The sequence below is a fragment of the Ipomoea nil genome, unplaced genomic scaffold (genome assembly GCF_001879475.1).
Source record: "Ipomoea nil cultivar Tokyo-kokei standard unplaced genomic scaffold, Asagao_1.1 scaffold1043, whole genome shotgun sequence".
Classification (NCBI taxonomy): domain Eukaryota; kingdom Viridiplantae; phylum Streptophyta; class Magnoliopsida; order Solanales; family Convolvulaceae; genus Ipomoea; species Ipomoea nil.
Window position 1 is genome coordinate 7,172,035 of NW_017617471.1, and position 20,995 is coordinate 7,193,029.

Consider the following 20,995-nt stretch of genomic DNA (forward strand, 5'->3'; position numbering starts at 1 on the left):
GAGCTCGAACCAACCCATGCTCAAGCTCGCCTCGGCTCGTTTACACCCCTACTTAAAAGAGACATATTTATTTAGCCTATATCTTGAATATCATGTGAGAGACAACACAAATATTAAAATTATTATTATTATTTGATTTTTATGTCTAATTACATTATTATAATTAATTGTCAAACATATACAGATATACTACACTATAAGACTATTGCAAAAATCAGTCTATGCGCCTCTAAACCGTGGCAATTTCCTCACTAGGTGCCCGCCTAGCGCCTAACTCGGCCTACTTGGCCGCCTAGCGTATAACTTGGCCGAGTTAACTCGTCTATTTCGATCGAGTTAACCCGGTCAGCTCGGCCTTGCTACTTTTTTTTTTCATTATATATATATATATATATATATATATATATATATATATATATATATATATATATATATATATATATATATATATATATATATATATATATATATATATATATATATATATATATATATATATATATATAGTGAAAGGTTCCCGTGCGGTTGAATGCTTCCCGTGCGGATGTGCGGTTGATTAATGTGCGTGAGATTTGTACTCAATGTGCGTGAGTGTTGTGCTTAATGTGCCTGAGTTTTGTACTTAATGTGCGTGAATGTGTAAAATGCAGCAGAAAATATTGATGTCAGCTTCTTCCCCATCCAGTAGCCATTGCCCCCTCCCTGATAATGATGAGCGGAGGCGGGCTATGGTGGTTAAGAATTATGGGAATAATACAACAGAAATCCACACTTAGCTGCTGTGCAAATTTTACTGTGCGTGCGTCATCTATATAAACATTCAACTGCACTGAAGGTAGCTGATAATCCAGAATCCATGGCCAAATTGAAGGAAGAAGTAACAAGAAGCTTGGGCGTTAATGTGCGTGAGTTTCTGTTCTGCTTCCTTCTGAGCTCGTAATTCTGAAATACTCAAGCACATTAAGCACAAATCTCACGCACATTAAACACAATACTCAGGCACATTAAGTACAAAACTCACGCATATTAACATGACGCACATTAAGTACAAATCTCAGACACATTGAGTACAAATTTCACGCACATTAAGTATAAACCTCATGCACATTAATCCACTGCACAACCGCACGGGAAGCCACAAATGCAATCCCTTCTCTATCTATCTATATATATATATATATATATATATATATATATATATATATATATATATATATATATATATATATATATATATATATATATATATATATATATATATATATATATATATATATATATATATATATATATATATATATAATATGACATATATACACCCATGTACTAGTTTGATAATTTGAATCGTTAGATGATTGAAGTAGTTGAGTATTTTTAATTTTTAATATTTTTTTGATGTTATGACTTATGAATTATCATTATTTCATTTATTTGGATGTGTTATTTGATTTAATGTTGAAAACATCTTCATTAAAATTGTCAAACTGCAAGTCTGCCACAATTTTGTTGGCTCCCGCCTAGGCGCTGCCCGGCCGCCCAACTAGCGCCTAGCAACTATGACGTCTGTAACAGAGTGAGTAGTATTAAAAAAAAAATTATTATAATTAATTAAATGGACAGTTTTACCTTTGTTTTTAAAATCAGCCATTTTTATTCGAAGTCTTTTTTTTTGAAACCTTATTCTAAGTCTTATATCCAATGTCAAAAGACAATTTTCAATCCTTTTGAAAGAAGGTTAAGAAGCAAATAGAAAAGTTCGATTATTAGAAGAAGAAAATAGGGAAAAACACATCCTACCGGTTCTGACGTTGACGGTTCTTTCTATTTGCTTTTATTTTATATTTTATTCATATTTTTTCTGACTTAATCATCCATTAGATAATTTAGATCTGGTTCATAATTATACTTTTTCTCTCATTTCTCTTTCTCACTCGTTCGTTTACGATCCGGTATGCTCAGACCATTGTTTGCTTCATTCCCATAATAATTATTATTATTTCTTTAAATTTCAGTTTTAGATATATTTCTTCATGCTCGAACAGTCGATCCTAAGTTATTCATCTTCAATTTTCAGTTTTGGGTTTTTTAATTTTTTTTTTCCAGCGTCAATTGTTCTACTTAATCATTATTAGCGGGATATCTGAGAAATCAAATGGCCGTTGCGCCCGCTAGAGCTCGAGCAGATTACGATTTTCTCATCAAGCTTCTCTTGATCGGCGACAGTGGTACGTTTTAAAAAAAAAAAAAAAAATTAATAAATACATATGTGTGTGTATTACCCGTTTCTTTTATTTTAAAATAAAATTTATACAGTATCCTCTTCTTCCTCATTATTGAAGGGTTAGTTCACCAACTTGATGATTAATGAGTATCTGGATCCATTTGTTTCTTCTTTGGGGAGTGATTTTAAAGTTAGTATCACCGGGGGGATTTTTCCTGGATAATTGAGTGCAAATGCAGGTGTCTTGAGGAGTTTGGGTTTAGTGTCTGAGAAAAGAAGTGTCTTTGATGCTTGAAGACTTGAGGGTGTAGTAGTATAAGTAGTAAGGTATCTGTTCAACACTTGAAAACTTATTGCTTTATTTTTGGGGTATATTTAAAAAAAAAAAAAAAAAAACTTAGTATAGCTGATGTGGATTTTGTATATTGAATTTCGTTCAAGAATAAACATGCATGGTTTTATGAGTTTGGGGCATGTAATTGTAACAACATTCACTCTTTACTCCTTAGTCCTTAGTACTCTCTTGTCTCATTTTATTAGTCAGGCATGTTTACTATTCATTGGTTAAACCTTTTTTTTTTTTTTGGTGATTATTTTCTTATAATTTTTAAATTTTTTGTGTGTTTAATAGTATTTTAAATGTAGTGTTTGAATATATAAATTTTATATACTAATACTGAACTTGATATTATAAAAAATTGAATTGTAAATAACTTCAATCAAGTCTTGTCAACTAAACTAGACATAAAAAAGGGCTAGATGGAGTATAACAAGTTCAGGTTTTAATTTTTTATTTATTTTTTAGCTCACATTTCCTCTATCTGTATCCTATGCTAAACAAAAATGTTATATGGAGAGCTTTATTTTATATTCTTGAGCATATATATATATATATATATATATATATATATATTTCATAAGTGGATAGTTATTAAATTAATGACACAATGAACCTAAAGGATTCAAAGGAATGTGAAACTAAGATGCATATATCTGAGATTTATGATAAGTAGCTTTGAATTCTGAAAAGAACCAACTAGGGATCTTTCAAAAAGATTAACTCATACTGTTCTTCAAGGTCCCAAAACATAATAGTGCTTCTTGTGACTGCAGCTTGTTCCCATGAGTCTACATGGAGGGTCTGGTAGTGACCATTAACTGTTAAATGATTAAAATTAGAAGAAAATTTTAAGAGTAGCAACGTTTTAAAACTTAATCAAAGAGAAAAAGGAAAAAATTACTTCCTCAAGACCCAAATCATATATGAAGTATCATGCTTTATTTTTAGAGTTATATTAACTACACTATAAGTTGAAATTTGGATCTCTTTGATTAAGTCTTAGATATTCTGCAAATTATGTAAAAGAAGCACTTTCTGCTTAAATCATAGGTTTCTAAGTTTTTTTTTAAAAAAAAACTATTATGAGGAGTTGTCGGTCTATATTTGTATTATGTTTAAAAATTATTTATTCATTTCCCATTTTGTATTTGAATTTTCAGGTGTGGGTAAGAGTTGCCTTCTTTTGCGTTTCTCAGATGGTTCTTTTACCACCAGTTTTATTACCACTATTGGGTATTTATTTTCATACTTATTCACTTTTGTCATTTATGCACCAAAATTCAAGAGTGAAAAGAGTAAATGTTAATTATCAAAATGTAAAATTCCTTTTGAGCAACAGGAAAAACTATGTTAAATAATCCATAGAAGGTTACTGAGGGTATATATATTAAAACATAAAAAAGAGAGTATTTTGATTTCTGATGTTTCTTCCCCGCAAACTGATTCTGAAGTTAAAACATTTCTTACAGCATTGATTTCAAGATAAGGACCATAGAGCTTGATGGAAAACGGATCAAACTTCAAATCTGGGATACTGCTGGTCAGGAGCGGTTCCGAACAATTACCACAGGTAAGCATGTACTCACTTTTGTTCCTCTTTATTAACATCTGACTAAGGTACTGCTTTATCTCCTGCATTTTAATTCAACACTTCTCGTTTTGCATCATCTCAATGGAGTTGCAAAGTGGAAACTGTTACTAGAAAAGATAATTTAAGCAGCAGTTGTTTTGATCTAGTATTGAAGACAAACTCTTCTTTATATGATTGGTTGCTTTTACATTCCTTACCATTCAATTATTCGCTATGTCACGTCACCGTTGAACAATCAATCAATTTTCGTGATTATATGTGTGTATGCATGTCTTTTGCATGGGCTAGAACAAAGATGTAACTGAGGTATTGGCATCAATGCATATTTGATCTGTAAAAGGACTCAAAATGTTCATTCTCTGAGTAGAGAGAGGGAGAGAGAGAGAGAGAGAGAGAGAGAGAGAGAGAGATAGAGAGGCCCTTCTGCTGATACGATATTACATGATGGACTACCATGCCCTTGTTTGTTTCAAATGATTTTGGATACTGCAACTAATATTAGTGAGTGAGGGCTATCATTTGTGGTTATTATAATTTTTAAGTTGGAAATGAGCCGTGCATCATTTGATGACCAAGAGTAACTTTCCTATTGGAGTTCAAAAGGGTACCTTGAATTCGGTTTACGGTTTAATAAACTATGGTGTATGGAGTACCTTCTTATTGAAGTTGTGTATATTCTCTGCGGTATATCTTTGGGTTTTTTTTGAATGGTGAGCTTTCCATTTCTACCTTTCAGAAGAAAAAGGAGAGTGAAAGCGTCCTCACACCTCAGTACTTGTGTTTTCTTTTCGGTGATAAATAAGTCAGCAAGTGCTTGAGATATGTGGGCTGCTTATTAATTTTAGTTATTCTGGAAGTTCTTTCGTATTCCCTATGGAAAAATAAATAAAATAAAAATTCTAGGCTTAATTGAGTTGAATTGGGTTACTTTACATCTTCTTCACCAATTACCACGGTTTTCTCTTTTATCTGCTAGGCTAACTTTTTTCTTTTATTTAACTGTTTGTCATCTTCTCATTGTATTTTTTTTTTCTCATATACAGCTTACTATCGTGGAGCCATGGGCATTTTGCTGGTCTATGACGTGACTGACGAGTCATCTTTTAACAGTAATTTACACCCTATGCTCTCAATGCATTTTGATTCTTGAATTTCAAATCTCTTGTATGCGTTAGCCCATAGTTCAATTATGTACCTTATAAATGATCTTTTAATCTCTTGCAAAGTTCCTCCATTCTCCAAAATTTTGTTAAGTTATTTGATTGACTTCTAATTGTTCTAATTACTGGAATTTTTGCATGCTTAGACATCAGGAACTGGATTCGAAACATTGAGCAGCATGCTTCAGATAACGTCAATAAAGTACTTGTCGGAAACAAGGCTGACATGGACGAAAGCAAAAGGGTGGTGCACCATTTCCTTATCAAGTCTATGCATATGATCATGATATCACACACACACACACACACACACACACACACGTTTTTCGTGATGCATGCTTTTCAGGTCATTGTTTGCCCTTTGCTATTCTATGAACCTCACACATACCTTCCTTTTCTAGGCTGTTCCTACTTCCAAGGGTCAAGCATTAGCTGATGAATATGGAATCAAATTCTTCGAGACAGTGAGTATTAGGAATTATTGCTGCTGGTGGCATTGAGTTATATTGTTGATAGTATTTGTTCTTAAATTAGATCTCGTTGCCAATTTATTCATGTAGAGTGCGAAGACCAATATGAATGTTGAGGAAGTTTTCTTTTCAATAGCTAGGGATATAAAGCAAAGACTTGCTGATCAGTCTGACTCAAAAGCTGAGGTACTAAATAGCTTCCAGAATTTCATTTTTGCCTCACTCCTATTATTCCCACTTCTTGAACTTATCAGCGTGACTTTGCCTAATCGATTGTGCAAATTATGCTGTGCAAACGTGTTCACCATGCACATGGTCAATGAACACAGGGGTAGATTCATAATTTCTATGCTGTAGAAATTATGAATCTACAGTACGGTATAGAAATTATGAATCTACAGTATAGATGTTATGAATCTACATTATAGATATTATGGATCTATAGCTTAGAAATTATGGATCTATCTTGTGTTCACCGGGCACATGGTGAATACGATTCCACAGCATAACTATTGACTCGATTGTCACCAGTCTTGTTGCATTTATTTTCTTTACCATGAAATGCAAGCAATGGGAAATTAATCAGAAGCTCTCTCTCTAACACTCTCTCATGGATGGGCACTCAAAATTTTCTTGTTTTTCTCTTTGGACATACTCTGTCAAATACTTTCGTGCCGTGTTTCTAAGAGATTTGTTTAATGTTTCCTAATCTTTTACTCGAAACATTCCAGTCTCAGACGATTAGGATTAATCAAGCAGATCAGGCGGACGGGGTGGCTACTGCTACTCAAAAATCAGCTTGCTGTGGTTCATAACTCTTAAGCAACTGGCTAGCATGGAAGATAGGATGGTAGGTGGGGGGTACATCCTCAGGGTGGAGGGAACTAATCTTGTTTGACATTTTTTTTTTTTTTAAAAAGAGAAAAATTTATTGTATTGTTGATTTAGCACCAAATTGTTTTGGATATCAAACATTATCATTATGTGGCAGATGTTAACTTTTGGGGAGGTATATAATATAATTATATAAAGCTAGGTTACAGTTCTTGCAAAATTGGAGATGCTAACAAACACAGCAGTATGAAAAATAGAAACAAAAAAAAATCATCAATTTGTGCCATGAAAGAAGACGGGAGGTCTACCCTCCTGAGGAATAAAATTAACCATGTCTAAAATCCTCATCAGACTGTCATAATTTACATCCACCAAATGCAATTTACATCAACAAAAATTTACCCAATTTCGCGAGGAAAAGGAGAGCTTGCAGTAGTTCTGGTAGCTCATGCACAACTTTGAAGATTAGTCCTGCAAATTTTTTTTTTAAAAAAACACACATTGTTCAGAACAACTCATTCTACTTTTCCAGGACAACATCAAGGTCAAAGAAGTAAAAGAATCAGACCCAACACATAAGATTGCAGTAGTTAAGATTGCTCCAGAATTCATGGAAATTTCAGTTGTTTAACATACCTCACTTTTTATTGTCACTATTTCAAGACAATAGTTTCCCTTCATCCTTCGCATATATCCTCTGAAGTTCACGTGTAGCAGCTAGAAAGGATTCTGAGGATAAAGAAAGAGCTTACTAATAGATGAAAAGCACAAACCATTTATATATACCATGAGAAAGGTATTTGAAGTATATAACAAAAATAAGTGATCACCGAACCTTTCCAAATACGAAAAGATTTTTGGTTAATAGGTGATCCACTGATTGTCTGGATAACTTCAAACAGCAAATCCTGACGTGTATTCCTGAGCTCTTGAACAATCCCATAAATTGTCTTCCCATTCTCAAAGTAAATGTGATTATTTGGGTGTTTTGTTTTACAACCAGCATGACGCTCAAACTCATATGCATTAATTGTCTACAGCATAAACAAGTATAGAACATCAATAAACAAAAAATGGACATACGAATCCTGATTTCAAAAAATAAAAATAAAAAATTGATAACTGATCGACCTTGGAGAAGATACAGGACTGACAGCCACAGAGATAACCGGTACCCTTTATAATGCCACGAAGCTCCTTCTACCATGTAATGAAAGACTTGTCAATCAATGAAATATCAATTTGAAGAACTGATTAGAAGTAAAATATACCTCCCGTGACCATGCAATGTACTTGACATGAACTCCATCAAATATACCAGTTGACAGTAAACTCCTAACATTTGAAGGGAAGCTGTTTGGAGCAGGCTTTTTATTTGCTTTTTGCTCATCCTTCTTAGTAACAGCTCCACCACTTGCAGTAATTAGGGAAGCATTTATAAGTTTATCGGCATTAGATTCAACCAACCCCTTTTCACACTGGTTTTCTGATCTTTTGCCAGATGACTGAGCCATCAATAAGTCATCATAGCTAGATAAGAGCCTACCAGATGCATTAACATCATCATCATTGTCAAATCCACCAAACGAAATGATATTGCCCTCTCTTCCAAAAGAGTGACCCACTGACAAACTATTGCCGTCAACTTCGTTATATGTTTGCATTAATGAAATTGCATTTTCATTTACCCTGCCATAACAGTTAGTAACATCCTTATCAAAAGAATGATTAACTGATAAATAACAATCTCTCTCCTTGAAGCTGTGGCTATCTGTCAATTCATTGGCGTTCATTTTATTAAGAGGTTGACTCATGGATATAAAACTACTATCTTCTCTATTAAAAGTGTCTCCCAGTGGCATCACATTGTCATCGACTCTATTGAAAGATAGTCCCATGGATACTGCGGTGCCATCTACCTTGCAAAAAGCATGATCTGTTGACACAGTACTGTTAACTCCCATGGTATAGTTATCATTCACCTGGCTGACTTTAACTTTTCTAATTCCTCCATAGTTTAGGCTCAATCGAGGATCCTCCAGGCCCTCAGCTATCGATAAACCAAATGAAGAATCAGTTGCAAAGGAATCCTCCACCGACTTTCTAGCCATACTCCTGCTGCCAAAGCCAATTGACATAACATTTCTATCATCATAATTAACAGGTCTTCCAATATCACCATCTAAAAGCCTCTCACTGTACTGCCCTGGTAGGGAGTGGAAACTGGAAGCATTCATCCACGGTGAGATGTTGGAATTTAAAAGTGCAGTAAATGAATGGTTGTTTGTCACATCAAAGGCTTGTTTCTTGTTGGGGAGTAACTCCGGCTCAATGCCATCCATGAACCACTGATGGGAACGCTTTGGCTCAACTGTCGAATTATTGTAAGCCATTGCGGGATCACTCTGTAAGAGAGACGTCCTTATTGCACAACAAAAAATTAACTAAAGTCACTATCACAGTTTAGATGCTATTGAAATTAAACGGCTGATTCTCAAATTCTATAAGGAAATCATGAATTTTTAACTTATTCCAGAATAATACACACACAGACACACACTTATGCATGCACAGGCACAAAAACAAACTAAAATTTATTATTTTCACAAACTTAAGTTCAATTCACGTAAAATTGAAAATTGAGGGGAAAATAATAAAACTTTGAATCAATGAATAAATTCTCAAAACACTCGTGATTCACCCTCAAATTCCCTAGGAAGAAACTATCTGAATGTTCTCTCCATCATACCAAAACTTAGCAAATTGGACTAACTCTCAAACATAAAGGATTTTCCCACAAATTCCCTAGGACGAAACTTCCCGAAAGTTTGTGTCTCTATCACGGACCACCTCTTCTGCCAGAACTCTTCCATAACCAACTATAATTTCGGATGTTAATATCTTTCCAGACAGAATCATAAAGGAAGAGTTAGAGGGTCAAATTTAGGCCTAATGTAAGGTTGAGAGCATCCTCCTTTCCATAAATGCTGCAGAAGTGTGTAGCAATGTGCACTGTATCTTCCTTCCATCATTGAATTCAAGAACACTTGGAATGTGGATCCTAACCAAAGATCAACTTGTTGATTTTGTGCGCTTAGGTAGTAGTTTATAAACAAAATTCACAATTAAACGTTTGGTGTTAATCCCAATTCCCTCCAATTCTCACAAAAGAATATAGCATCTGGCAATCAAAATGTAAATATTAACACATTCTTATTATAAGTTGATAGAAAAATCCAATTTCAGTAATCAAATTTCAAACTTCTAGAATTTTTAAGCATGTTTTACAAAGTAACCTTAGCAGTTTTCTTCTAAAACAATCACCCATCCCCAATTCTAATAACATCCAAACTACAATAGAGGTTACAACTATTGCTACGTTCTTTTAAGAGCTCAACAATTTCACTTTCCCTAGTAGTTTGAAAGTGTAGCATTTTTTGGAACAAAAAAACAAACAAAAACAAACAAACAAACAAAACAAAAGAATGCAAAATTTGCCCCGTTGCTTACTTCAACATCTGAATTAAATTATTCATTTGCGGGGGAAAACACTAACTTAAGCTCAATTCAATTGAGAACAAATAGCAAAAACGCTATAAAGTAGGACGAAGATCCCTAACCTTACAGTACTTTAGCTCGAAATTCAATGTTATACGCAGACATATACCGAAACGCAGCGAGAATGTACATGTACTTGTGGGCGAGGCGGTTCCCGCTACCGGAAAAACTTTGATCTCGAAATTTCAGGAGTTAACCGCCGGCGAGGAAGTGAAGCCCATGCGAGTGTACGGACAGTGAAGAGTGAGAGATTATAAGATGCAAAAGGAGATATACGATGGTGGACTGCACCTTGACGGATCAATGGCGTGAGATCTCACGCGTACACGAGAATCGAGTTGGGTTCATCTGCCCTAATTCAATGATGACGATAACGATGGATTGGATTAGTAAAGGGGCCCAAAGATCAGGTGGGTTGCATGGACCCACATAAATGATGCCTTCACGGCTTCACCTAAAATTGAAATCTCATTGTGGGCCATTGAAGCGGCAAAAGAATGTTGTTGACCACGGTTTAAAATGACGTTGTTTTGATGTCAAAAGAATTTTTGTGTGTATTAGAATAATGAATAATGAATATTTTAGATAAGATAATATATTTATGTGTTAGAATAATGAATATTTTGGATAAGATAATATATTTTATGTGTTAGAATAATGAAATTTTTGGAGTAAGATAATATATTTTATGAGTTAGAATATGATACTTTATGTGTTAAAATAATTTATTTAATCAATTATAATAATGTATAATGTACTTTATATGTTAAAATAAGGGTTAATTCCATTTTTAGTCTTAGATTTATAGGTGACAATTTACTTTAAGCCTTTTTGTATTAGAACATCCACTTTTGGTCTTAATATTATTTTGTCATGATCATTTTTGGTCTTTTATCAACAAAACAATTTAAATACCGTCAAATATACGGCCATTTTGGTCTTCAATTATGATTTTTTTCAAACAAATAAACATAAAAAAATATATTGGTTCAGCCTACTTTGTATTAAAAAAAATAATTTGAAATGCCTTTATATTTTATGATATTCAACAATTTTGTTGGATGATTACTAAAAATGGTCATCCAACAATAATACTATGACTAAATGGAGATGTTCTAATAAAATATGACTAAAAGTGGACTGACATATATAAATCTAGGACAAAAAATGAAATTAACTCTTAAAATAATGAAATTTTTGAAATAAGATAATGTATTTTATGAATTAAAATAATGTATTATATGTGTCAAAAACTCAAAATAATGTATTTTATAAGTTAAAATAATATACTTTATGTATTTTTAGATCATAGTTTCACAGTTGTGTGGACCGCAATCCACGCAATAATGATTACATCAAAGCACTCTTAGGCTTTCAACGGGCTAGGCCCACTTCTAAAATTGTCAACATGATGGACCCACCTCTAATTGTTTTTAGGAAAATACTTAGTGTACTTCCATTTTATACTCCCAACTTGTACTCCCTCACATGTGTTCTTGATGTAGACATTTTTCTGTGGACCCACATGTTAAAAATAACTAATCCTGACTTGCCACATCAGGGAGTACAAATGAGGGAGTAGAATTTGGGAGTTCAGGTAGTAGAACTCTTGTTTTTATCCAATTGTTGTATTATAGACCAGTGTCTACCTTACATTGAGAATCATGATAAAAAATTTATGTGTCTGTAATTAACATATTATGTGTCTTCAATTTATTTACAAACACATAATTTGTTAAATGTAGACACACATAATATATTAACGGATACATAATCTAAATAGACGTTTTTTGTACATTCCTGAAAATTTAAAATGTGGGGAAATTATTCTCACATTTGGTGCAATATTGAACTTTGGAAAGTTCGGACCTATGGGAATCACATTCTATTATATCAAGGAAAGTAAATCGCACATATGGATATGGTAGATAAATTTTTATTTTTTTTTTCGTTAGTGTATGAAATTTTACCAAATTTATTCATGAGTAAATACCTAAAATGGTCCATCGACTATAGCTAAATTCACAAATTGGTCCTCGACTTTCAATTTCAACCAATTAAGTCCTTAACTTTGCAATTTTGACACGATTTGGTCCTCCATCTATTTGACCGTTTGTTGACCGTGATCGACGATTTCCAGAAGAACCTTCAGCTCTCGTCGAAGCACGTCGAGGCCTCCAGGATGACGTTGCACCGGCTCGGAAACATGTCGTCTTCTTCGCTCTGGTACGAACTCAACTACATTGGATCCAAAGGAAGGATGAAGAAAGGAGACCGGATTTGGTAGATTGCTTTCGGCAATGGATTCGAATGTAACAGTGCGGTCTGAAAATACAACTGGAACCTTAAAAAGCCGACGATGGACCATGAAATTACATATATATCCTAAAAAATCACAGTCAACAAACAGTCAAATAGACAGAAGACCAAATTGTGTTAAAATTACAAAGTTAAGGACTTAATTGGTTGAAATTGAAAGTCGATGACCAATTTATGAATTTAGCTATAGTCGAGGGACCATTTTAGATATTTACTCTTTATTCATTTATATATTTATCATTTTAGCATCAAATTAAAAGTCTCTTATGAATCAAAAAAATTATCTCTTCAGGTAATATAATTATTAGGTCTGATTTTAATGGATGGAAAATTTCCAAACGAATTTGTTTTAAGATTGTTTTTTTTTTTTTTTTTTTTGATATAACAGAGAATGAATGAATAAATTAAAATAGATAACAAATTATATAAAATTGAACCGGGCAAAAAGATGTGTGAATAACAAAGGTTGCACAACCCTGCGGAGGACTGCAAACGTGATTGCAAAATTGTGGTTGATTGCTGCGATATTTCGGCTACTGCAATAACAACAATAACCAAACACGTTAAATGGAACTGATTGGTTGTCGTAATTAATTATGACCATTCTTTCTTGTAGTTTAGCATTTGCAAGAACAAACAATCCTCAATTTGTTTTTTTTTTAGCAATATTTGTGGGTCAAAATTTTGTTTTCAAAGTGTAATTATTTTATATAAAAATAATAAATTTTCAAAAAAAAATATATAAAAATAATAATAATAGATATTTCGGGCCTAGCCCAAGATCGACCCACGAGAGGCACGGTCTCAGGCCAAAGACTGGTTCGGATAAGCTCGACATGGGACCGGCCTAGGGTAAGTTTGGCACGGGACTAACCCAGAATAAGCCCGACACAAGATCAGACCAATCATTTTAAGATAATAATAAAATGTACATTTTAATTAAAGCAATATAAATTCAGAATAGAAAATTACAATTTATACTACAACAAAATAAGGTAAAGTTTGATTTGAACCTATAAAAACAATGTATTTTTAAAATAATTATAGTATAAGGTTCATATTCTTTTAGAATAAAAATTCAAGAAACAATGGGAGCAACACGGGCAATTATTATTGTGTGGACCATGGTCCACACAAGTTGTGAGGACCATATTTTGTCTACTGTAAAATAATGTAAACTCAGTACACAAATAATGTACATTGTATTCAGGGGATGTACATTATTTTTGTTCTGAGTGTGCATTATATTGTATAATATACATTCAATACAAAAATAATGTACATTTAATATATTAACAATGTACTTTTTGTTATGGTCCATATAACATTGTAGGGACCATGGTCCATACAAGACACGTGTGGGTGCAATGTAACCAGTGCGCGCGGAGTGAGGCCAAAAAAGGAAATATTAAGAAAACAATAATTTTACTTTTTTTAATGGTGGCAATAAACAAGCAAATATTATATTATATATTACTCCGTATATATTTATATATATTATATTCAAAATAATAACTGGGCTTAAATCTAGCAAAAATTTGAGAACAAATCTCGGAGATCAAACCGTCTACACCTTAATTATTTCTTATTATCTCCGGGGTCTGATCGGATCGGATCGGAGAAGAAGAAGGAGTATATATGGGGGTTTTGGCATGCGTAGCAGTGATTTCACCCTTCCCATTCTACTATTGGCTATGGAGGTATCCCCAGACATGGGTGGATCTTTGCGGAAAAGGGCGAGACCCATCTCACGTGATGGCCATGGTGTCTCACGTGCTGAAGCTGCTGCAGTTCGCCGCTATTCTCTCGGTATCCACGTTTTCATGGCCGCCGCCTCTCTACTTCTGGCCGCTTTTCCTCTCCGGCCAGTTCCTCAACCTGAGGGTATACCAATTGTTGGGGGAGTCTGGGACATATTACGGTGTGAGGTTCGGGAAGAACAACATTCCCTGGGTGACGCAGTTTCCGTTCGGAGTAATTAAGGATCCCCAGTATGTCGGCAGCAGTTTAAGCCTTGTGGGTTGTCTGTGTTGGGTTCCCTATCCATATGTTCTGCTTTGGATCCTCGGATATGTTTTTATGATTCGCGTAGAAGCTAAGGAAGATCCGGATTCTCGTGCCAAGCCCATGAGTTAGCAGATCGGAGAGACAAGAATTTATGATAATGATGAAGAGAAGAGCCTCTGATCTAAAGCACAACCAGGCTTGTTCTTTAATTTGTGTTGTTTAATGTTTTGGGCTTTTCCTAATCCTTGTCTTGAAAGTCATGTATGATTTATGATTGTGGTATGTTAGTTATGGTTTTAGCAGTTGATACTCAAATCTAAATCACTCATCTCTATTGCACTTTAAATGCCAAAGAGGCATCTGGAACTATCTATCATTTTCATTGCAATGGTCCAATGGAGACAAAGACGGGGAGGAGTTTTTTTTTTTTTTTTTTTTTAATTAATTAATCATTGAATTAAATTAAAAATAATACTCTCTATATGATTCTTGATTAAGCTACGATAGATTATAATTTTTTTTTTTTTTTGTAGAGCAAAAATTTTGATTTGATTACCTTTGTTTCACACCCTCGAAGAAGACGGTGATAAAGTGTTTCCTTATTTGTATTGAGTTTTAGGTTTCTTACACAAGATTCAGGTTTTTTATCTAATGCTATAAAGTTGATTAGATTAGAAGATTGTTTTCAATTCAGTTGCCAAAAGATAAATGTTACAATACTAAAGGAGTTAGGAAAGGTAAATCTTTCCTAACTAATAGACTAGTTTAAGTCAATCAATCTAACACCACACAATTATTAACCTATTACAATAAGAAAATAATAATAAGAATAATATCATTATTAACAATTTCAATATAAGGAGAATAACTTGTTAAATTCTTACATTAACATGAGGGTTTTTAAGTTTTTCGTCATGTTGAGACATATCCTTTAACTTTGAAGACAAATGACCACTTCCCTTATAGGGTGTGTTTGGTTGGTGGGTTTTGTCCATAGGAATGGGTATGAAAGTGATTGTTGTTGTTTGGTTGATAGGTTTTTAGAACACTACTATGGGTTTCGAATACCCCATCAATTGTAAAACTCATACCCAAATAAAATAAGGGTTTCATTCCCTTATTCATTCTCAAGCACTTCTATTGGTAACCATTCTCATTCCACCCTACTACCAAACATGTTAAATACTTTCACCAAAACCCATTACCATTACCAAGTATTTGATACCCATTCCAATTCCGATTCCCATGTGCGAACCAAACACACCCATAGTTGTGTTAAAAATGGATACATGTTATAAATATATATATTAAATGAACATTATTAATGTAACAGATGTAACGATCTGTCTCAATTCACCCGTTAGGAACTGACGGACACAATTACAACAATACAATTATAATTGAGTCATTTTTAAGGATATAACTTCCATCCAACCAAACACCCCATATATGTTAGTCTCCCATAAAAGTACGTGCCACCATCTTCAACATCAACATACCATCATGAGTAACCAGTGAATAATCAACATATGCTGATAACAACTATCATTGTATCATCGAATCCTTACAAAACTGTGGATTACATGATCAAAGATGGATATAATTAAAGTTAGTGACAACCCCATTGTTAGTTTCTTGATTCCCTAAAATTCCTTTTTTGAACTAAACAACCACCCAAAGGAAAGATGAGACAAGGAAAAGTTAATTCCTTTTGTTCTGCAATTCTGCAAAAGCCCAGAATCCAATAATAATGCATCAAACCAATCAACAAGCCTTCAACACGCATGGCCTTAGATGCCCTCTGTAGTCCTCCTTCCCCAAAACCCATGCTTTTCATTATTAGCACCCGTGCCATGAACCCCATCATTATTCAAACCATTATAATGAATGGCACTGTCAGGGCTAATCAACCACCACCACGAAGCCGCCAACACGCTCCCGATTCTCGTGTTGGAGATTTATATAGTAAATGTATGTTTTCAAGCTGTGGCTGAGAACCTCCTCGGGGCGCATTGTATGCAGCTTTGTGTCCTGGCGGGGAGGAAGAGCGGTTGTGCTTCGCGTTTGGGCACGCATGTCGAAACGGTGCTCGTGTTCTTGTTGTTGAGGTTTAGTTGTGATGAGAAAACTGAGTAGACTGGCCTGTGGTCTGAGAACTTTGATTCCCCTCTAACATAACAATTTTGCTTTACTCCTTCCCCTTTCCACAATATCCTGTCACACCTGTCATGTTTTTTCCAATGTTGTTTGAGAAAAACTATGTTTTTTTTTTGGGTGAAAAACAGAAGTCCAGCACCAAGTGGCTAGGAAATGGTGAGGTGGTCAAGTCTGTTGACCCATTAATGTGCAATCCAACTATCAGTTTAAGCTTTTAGTTGAGATGGAACACATGCTTTAATTTGGTATCAGAGCCAAACCAAATGACCAATAACTTTTGGCGTAATGGTAAAAGTTTGATTGTAACAAGGAGTATAAGAGCTAGTGGCGAACATGATTCTTGATGAACTTACCAAGCAGGGGTTCTTCTTTTGTCCTTGGATGCAGAAGTTTGGACAGCATAATTGTCAGAGTTTGCCAGATATTTGTATGTTGGAGCAAAACATATCCTTCCTTCATTCCAACCTTGGAATATTCGGCCTGCCTTTTGTTCTATCCTTAGCTGCAACACAAGAAGAAAACATTATTATACTTCACAAAAACATTTCTTGAATTTCCTCAAATCTGAACACTAATCATTGAGTTATTCCTCACCTGATCTTTCTCCAGAAGTGGCTGCCAGTCGTTCGTTTTGAGCAGTTCAAAGATTGTGTCCTCGCAGGTAGATGCAAGCCGGTAGTTTAAATCCCCGAGCCAAATTACCTTGCTAGATAGATTGGGACACAAGGAAAAATAATGTTAGAATTGATCAAAACTGATTGGCAAAATATTTTATTGTCTATCCAATCTTGAAGTGTTTCGTGTTACTCACTCGTGATCCAAAATGTTATCAGGTGGAACTAGTTTCCCCCTAATGCTGCTCGAGTTATAAAACCGGGTTCTCTTCAAAATCTCGATGACATCTGAGTTTCTTTTGAACTCGTCGCCTTCTTTCTCCCCCGAGGCCAAGTGGGTGCAGACGAAGCAAAACGTTGTCTGGTGCAATGTCATGCTGATAGATACTGAACCCTGCAATCAAGTTAACAATGTTCAAACATGAATCAATTGAGGCAAAAAAAAAATGGCATTAAAAGTGGTGAAAAAACAACCTTACCTTGTTACCAAGGTATCCCATAATGCCTCTCCCAACACACGAAACCTTTAAACTGCTAATATGTTGATACAGGTCGGAGCGAACCCACACGCAAAGAAACAGCCCTACCATTTGCTTGCTTGCTGCTAAGCAGAATCGACTTCGCTCTGAATCTTCATCAATAGTGTAAGAATCTGAATTCGTGCTAAAGAATCTTCCCGAGCCTTCGTTTTTGAGTTCATTTTCTATGGAGAGCAGATCAGAGAAGCTGGGTCTTGGTTTTAGGCCAGTCTGGTGTTGCAGTTCATGCAGGAGGGGTGATTCTGAAGTTTTTTGCTGGGAATTTGGGGTGTGAGTGTAATTAGGGGAAATTTCTGGGTCAGTTTTGGTGTTTAAAGCTTGTCGAATCAAAGACAGCCACTTGGCAGCTGGGCCACTGTCTTCTGCCCCTAGTACATTTCCTGCATTCAGTGGGACAATTTCCTGGAACCTGGAAGGAATTATGATAATTTTATTGAGCATATAATATAACATAAACATAAATATGCAATTCAACTATCAACTTAAACTTTTAGTTGAGATGAAACACATGTTTCAATTTGATATCAGAGCCATGCCAAAAGTCATGATTGGAATCTCCGAAATATTTAATATTTTAAAATCTCAAACTTTAATTACTTTAAATGGTGGGAATCTTAATTAGGTGGGATTAGATATGTAATGATTTGTAATTAATGTGGGGAAAATAAAACTAGATCATACCCAAGCACATATATGTCAGCTGGAGGAGGGGACTTTATCCATTCCATTAAGTTCAATCCATCATGGGGTGTCTTGCCTCCAACATTCCATGTCCCCACAAACATCCTTATAATTCACAAAAACAATTAGGTAGTGAGAGAGATGAATGGAGCACCACTATTTGGTCACAAAACAAAAACCAACAACACAATAAAACAAGATTTAGAGTTATAAATTCCAAATAATTAATAGGCCAATGCCAAATATCTTGTGTTCAAGCGGTATAATTGTGATTCTTCAAAATAAGAGGCTAACTGTCAAAGACCTAAGTTTAAATAACTTTTCTAAAATTATTGTTCTTCGACAACTCAACAATTTCAAATTTATTTATAAATTTATCATTTAACCTGTTATTGAAAAATTGAATACTTCTTATGTTTCACTTTACTCGTTTTACTTATTATTCATTGATCAAACATTTTTTTTGGTTTATTATTTTGTTAACAGAACCAAATAATAAAATGAGATAGATTTAGTAAATCAGAAATAATGATTAAAAATTACAAATATTGTCATAGAGAATAAATCAGAAGTTAAATAAACTCAATTATATATATATATATATATATATATATATATATATATATATATAAAATATAACTCATATTTATTTTATAAAAATACAAACTTAACCACCCTATATTGGAAATTGAAAAAAATAATTTGCTCATTAATTATAAAAGTGAAGTGTGTAAATAAGAACTTTGGTACCACATGATAATTTGTTACTTCACATGGGGAAAAGGGATTTTTTAAGTCAATGATTTAAGCACTAAGCACCCTAAAATATTCATAATAAATCCAAATTATTATTCTCCCTATTTCAAGATCTAATCATGAAATAAACATGGGTATGCTTCAATTAACGAGAAATTTAATTAATTAATCCATTAATAAATAACAAAAATTCACAAATGTCACTGCCTTACCTTAGCTCTTCCGTAGCCGAAGATTCTTCCTCCTCGAATCTCGTCCGTCCAATTCCATCGCTCGATTCAATCAACCACATGTCTGGTGATCATAATTAATACACGGTTAATATGTTATAATGAATTTAATGATTGTTGAACATATAATATATATATATATATATATATATATATATATATATATATATATATATAAATGTGCAATTCAATTATCAGTTTAGACTTTTAGTTGGGATGGAACAGATATTTTTATATAAATAACTTATAAATTAAATTTTTAGTACAAGAATCATAGTATCAAATTGGGCACATGACAATTTTTAGTACGAGAATCATAGTATCAAATCGGGCACATGACAAGTAGAGTGGGGTATAAAGCATAGTAATATTTCCTTCATCTACGTGGCGGACAGAGAGGTAGATCATTTATAGAAACAACCCAACGGGACCCACAAAACTTTCTGATTCTCTCATTTTTGCAATTGCTCCCTCTCTGATGTCCAATCACATAATGAACCGTACGAAAGTTCTAAAGAACCGCCGAGAAACTCACCTGATAATTCCTCCGGCACGACGGCGCGGCCGCTCTCGTCGGAGCAGCTCTTCCTTCTCCGTTCAATCCCGGCTGACAAAAATTTTAACCAATACAAATTCTCAGAAATAATCAAACATTCACTAAAAAACAATAACACTCAGTGTACTTAACTCAAAAACAAAAAAAAAAAAAAGAGATTTACCGTTTATGGTGTAATCTGAATGGAACTCATCGGCGCCGCTCTGTATATTCAACCACTTCTTAACCACCGCTTTGGTCCAAGAAGAAGACTGCAATAAATGGCAAGAACCCATCTTTACAGACATAAAAAAAAAAAAAATAAAAAAATAAAGCCATTTGTATACAAAGATGCATAACCATCAAAGAACCCACCTTGGAAATCTTGCGTTCTTGTTTCATGGCGGCCAATGAAGCTGGAAAAACGGAGAGCAAATAAGTTCCAAGAAAGCAGGGGATCCCAGAAAGAATAACAGATGCAATAATGATGATTCGAGGTAAAATAAAGACAGAAAATTTTCCCAAATTTTTTTTTAAAAAAATGGCAAAAGAGCAGAGACTTACATGGAAGTATGGGGAGCTAGGTAGCTTTGTTGTTGGGTACAAAGAAGGGCTTTTAATCTTAGCCTTTTGTGTTGGGAAATTTTCACTTTTTCCCCTTTTCGATTATTCTGTAGAGAGAGAGAGAGAGGGAACTGGGGTGTTAAAGACTTTAAGCTAAGTTGCAGTGATTATGATGATTATTATGAGATGGGGTTGTATGTATAGGTGAGGCCTGAGGGGGATGGAAAAGGAAGAGACTTTTATGTATTTATACAATGATGAAAGAGATTGGAGATTTTGGGAAATGGGTGCGTGACTGCGTGGACTTGCGAGATAGGATTCATTCATTTTTGAATACAACTTTACATTGTGGCTGTCTTTGAGACAAGTAATTAAAAATTTGATAAAAAGTGGATAATAATATTTTTAGTCAATTATAA

At 34.2% G+C, this 20,995-nt stretch overlaps 4 protein-coding genes across 8 annotated transcripts; 2 read left to right on the forward strand and 2 right to left on the reverse strand.

Moving 5' to 3' along the window:
- Nucleotides 1–1,840: 1,840 nt before the first annotated feature.
- LOC109182045 (ras-related protein RABE1c-like) lies at nt 1,841–6,794 on the forward strand. The gene is made up of 9 exons (XM_019332064.1): nt 1,841–1,949; nt 2,104–2,225; nt 3,722–3,794; nt 4,031–4,131; nt 5,196–5,261; nt 5,459–5,556; nt 5,714–5,776; nt 5,873–5,968; nt 6,514–6,794. Exons 2-9 carry the CDS (start codon nt 2,153–2,155, stop codon nt 6,595–6,597), a joined length of 654 nt encoding a protein of 217 aa, XP_019187609.1. The 5' UTR covers nt 1,841–1,949; nt 2,104–2,152; the 3' UTR covers nt 6,598–6,794.
- Nucleotides 6,795–6,877: 83 nt separating this feature from the next.
- LOC109182044 lies at nt 6,878–10,538 on the reverse strand. 4 transcript variants are annotated; one of them, XM_019332062.1, is made up of 6 exons: nt 10,284–10,538; nt 7,888–9,037; nt 7,748–7,816; nt 7,452–7,650; nt 7,253–7,345; nt 6,878–7,087 (listed from the first exon to the last, which is right to left on the reverse strand). In XM_019332062.1, exons 1-5 carry the CDS (start codon nt 10,304–10,306, stop codon nt 7,275–7,277), a joined length of 1,512 nt encoding a protein of 503 aa, XP_019187607.1. In that variant the 5' UTR covers nt 10,307–10,538; the 3' UTR covers nt 6,878–7,087; nt 7,253–7,274. The 4 variants fall into 4 exon arrangements, with proteins under 4 accessions (XP_019187607.1, XP_019187606.1, XP_019187605.1 ...); XM_019332061.1 differs by having other exon boundaries at nt 7,748–7,813; nt 7,888–9,055; nt 10,251–10,538; XM_019332060.1 differs by having other exon boundaries at nt 7,258–7,345; nt 7,888–9,055; nt 10,251–10,538.
- A 3,485-nt stretch (nt 10,539–14,023) lies between these two features.
- LOC109182046 (phosphatidyl-N-methylethanolamine N-methyltransferase) lies at nt 14,024–14,869 on the forward strand. The gene has a single exon (XM_019332065.1). It carries the CDS (start codon nt 14,132–14,134, stop codon nt 14,627–14,629), a length of 498 nt encoding a protein of 165 aa, XP_019187610.1. The 5' UTR covers nt 14,024–14,131; the 3' UTR covers nt 14,630–14,869.
- A 1,148-nt stretch (nt 14,870–16,017) lies between these two features.
- On the reverse strand, nt 16,018–20,773 carry LOC109182043 (type I inositol polyphosphate 5-phosphatase 8). Of its 2 annotated transcripts, none has more exons than XM_019332058.1 (11): nt 20,577–20,773; nt 20,388–20,428; nt 20,195–20,284; nt 20,013–20,082; nt 19,460–19,541; nt 18,492–18,596; nt 17,751–18,219; nt 17,469–17,665; nt 17,252–17,363; nt 17,011–17,159; nt 16,018–16,723 (listed from the first exon to the last, which is right to left on the reverse strand). In XM_019332058.1, the coding sequence occupies exons 2-11, from the start codon at nt 20,412–20,414 to the stop codon at nt 16,480–16,482; spliced, it is 1,545 nt and encodes a 514-aa protein (XP_019187603.1). In that variant the 5' UTR covers nt 20,415–20,428; nt 20,577–20,773; the 3' UTR covers nt 16,018–16,479. The 2 variants fall into 2 exon arrangements, with proteins under 2 accessions (XP_019187603.1, XP_019187602.1); XM_019332057.1 differs by having other exon boundaries at nt 20,013–20,084; nt 20,197–20,308.
- Between the last annotated feature and the right edge of the window lie 222 nt (nt 20,774–20,995).

What these genes read in the sequence shown, in the direction of transcription:
- LOC109182044 (XM_019332060.1), bottom strand. Translation starts at nt 10,306, where the DNA reads ATGTACATTCTCGCTGCGTTTCGGTATATGTCTGCGTATAACATTGAA. An exon ending in ACATTGCATGGTCACGGGAG is followed by an intron (nt 7,817 to 7,887) that starts GTATATTTTACT and finishes ATTACATGGTAG; the next exon opens with AAGGAGCTTCGTGGCATTAT. An exon ending in ATCTTTTCGTATTTGGAAAG is followed by an intron (nt 7,346 to 7,451) that starts GTTCGGTGATCA and finishes CTTTATCCTCAG; the next exon opens with AATCCTTTCTAGCTGCTACA.
- LOC109182046 (XM_019332065.1), top strand. Translation starts at nt 14,132, where the DNA reads ATGGGGGTTTTGGCATGCGTAGCAGTGATTTCACCCTTCCCATTCTAC.
- LOC109182045 (XM_019332064.1), top strand. Translation starts at nt 2,153, where the DNA reads ATGGCCGTTGCGCCCGCTAGAGCTCGAGCAGATTACGATTTTCTCATC. An exon ending in GTTCCGAACAATTACCACAG is followed by an intron (nt 4,132 to 5,195) that starts GTAAGCATGTAC and finishes TCTCATATACAG; the next exon opens with CTTACTATCGTGGAGCCATG. An exon ending in ACATGGACGAAAGCAAAAGG is followed by an intron (nt 5,557 to 5,713) that starts GTGGTGCACCAT and finishes TTCCTTTTCTAG; the next exon opens with GCTGTTCCTACTTCCAAGGG.
- LOC109182043 (XM_019332057.1), bottom strand. Translation starts at nt 20,414, where the DNA reads ATGAAACAAGAACGCAAGATTTCCAAG. An exon ending in AAGAACGCAAGATTTCCAAG is followed by an intron (nt 20,309 to 20,387) that starts GTGGGTTCTTTG and finishes ATGTCTGTAAAG; the next exon opens with ATGGGTTCTTGCCATTTATT. An exon ending in TGGGATACCTTGGTAACAAG is followed by an intron (nt 17,666 to 17,750) that starts GTAAGGTTGTTT and finishes ACTTGATTGCAG; the next exon opens with GGTTCAGTATCTATCAGCAT.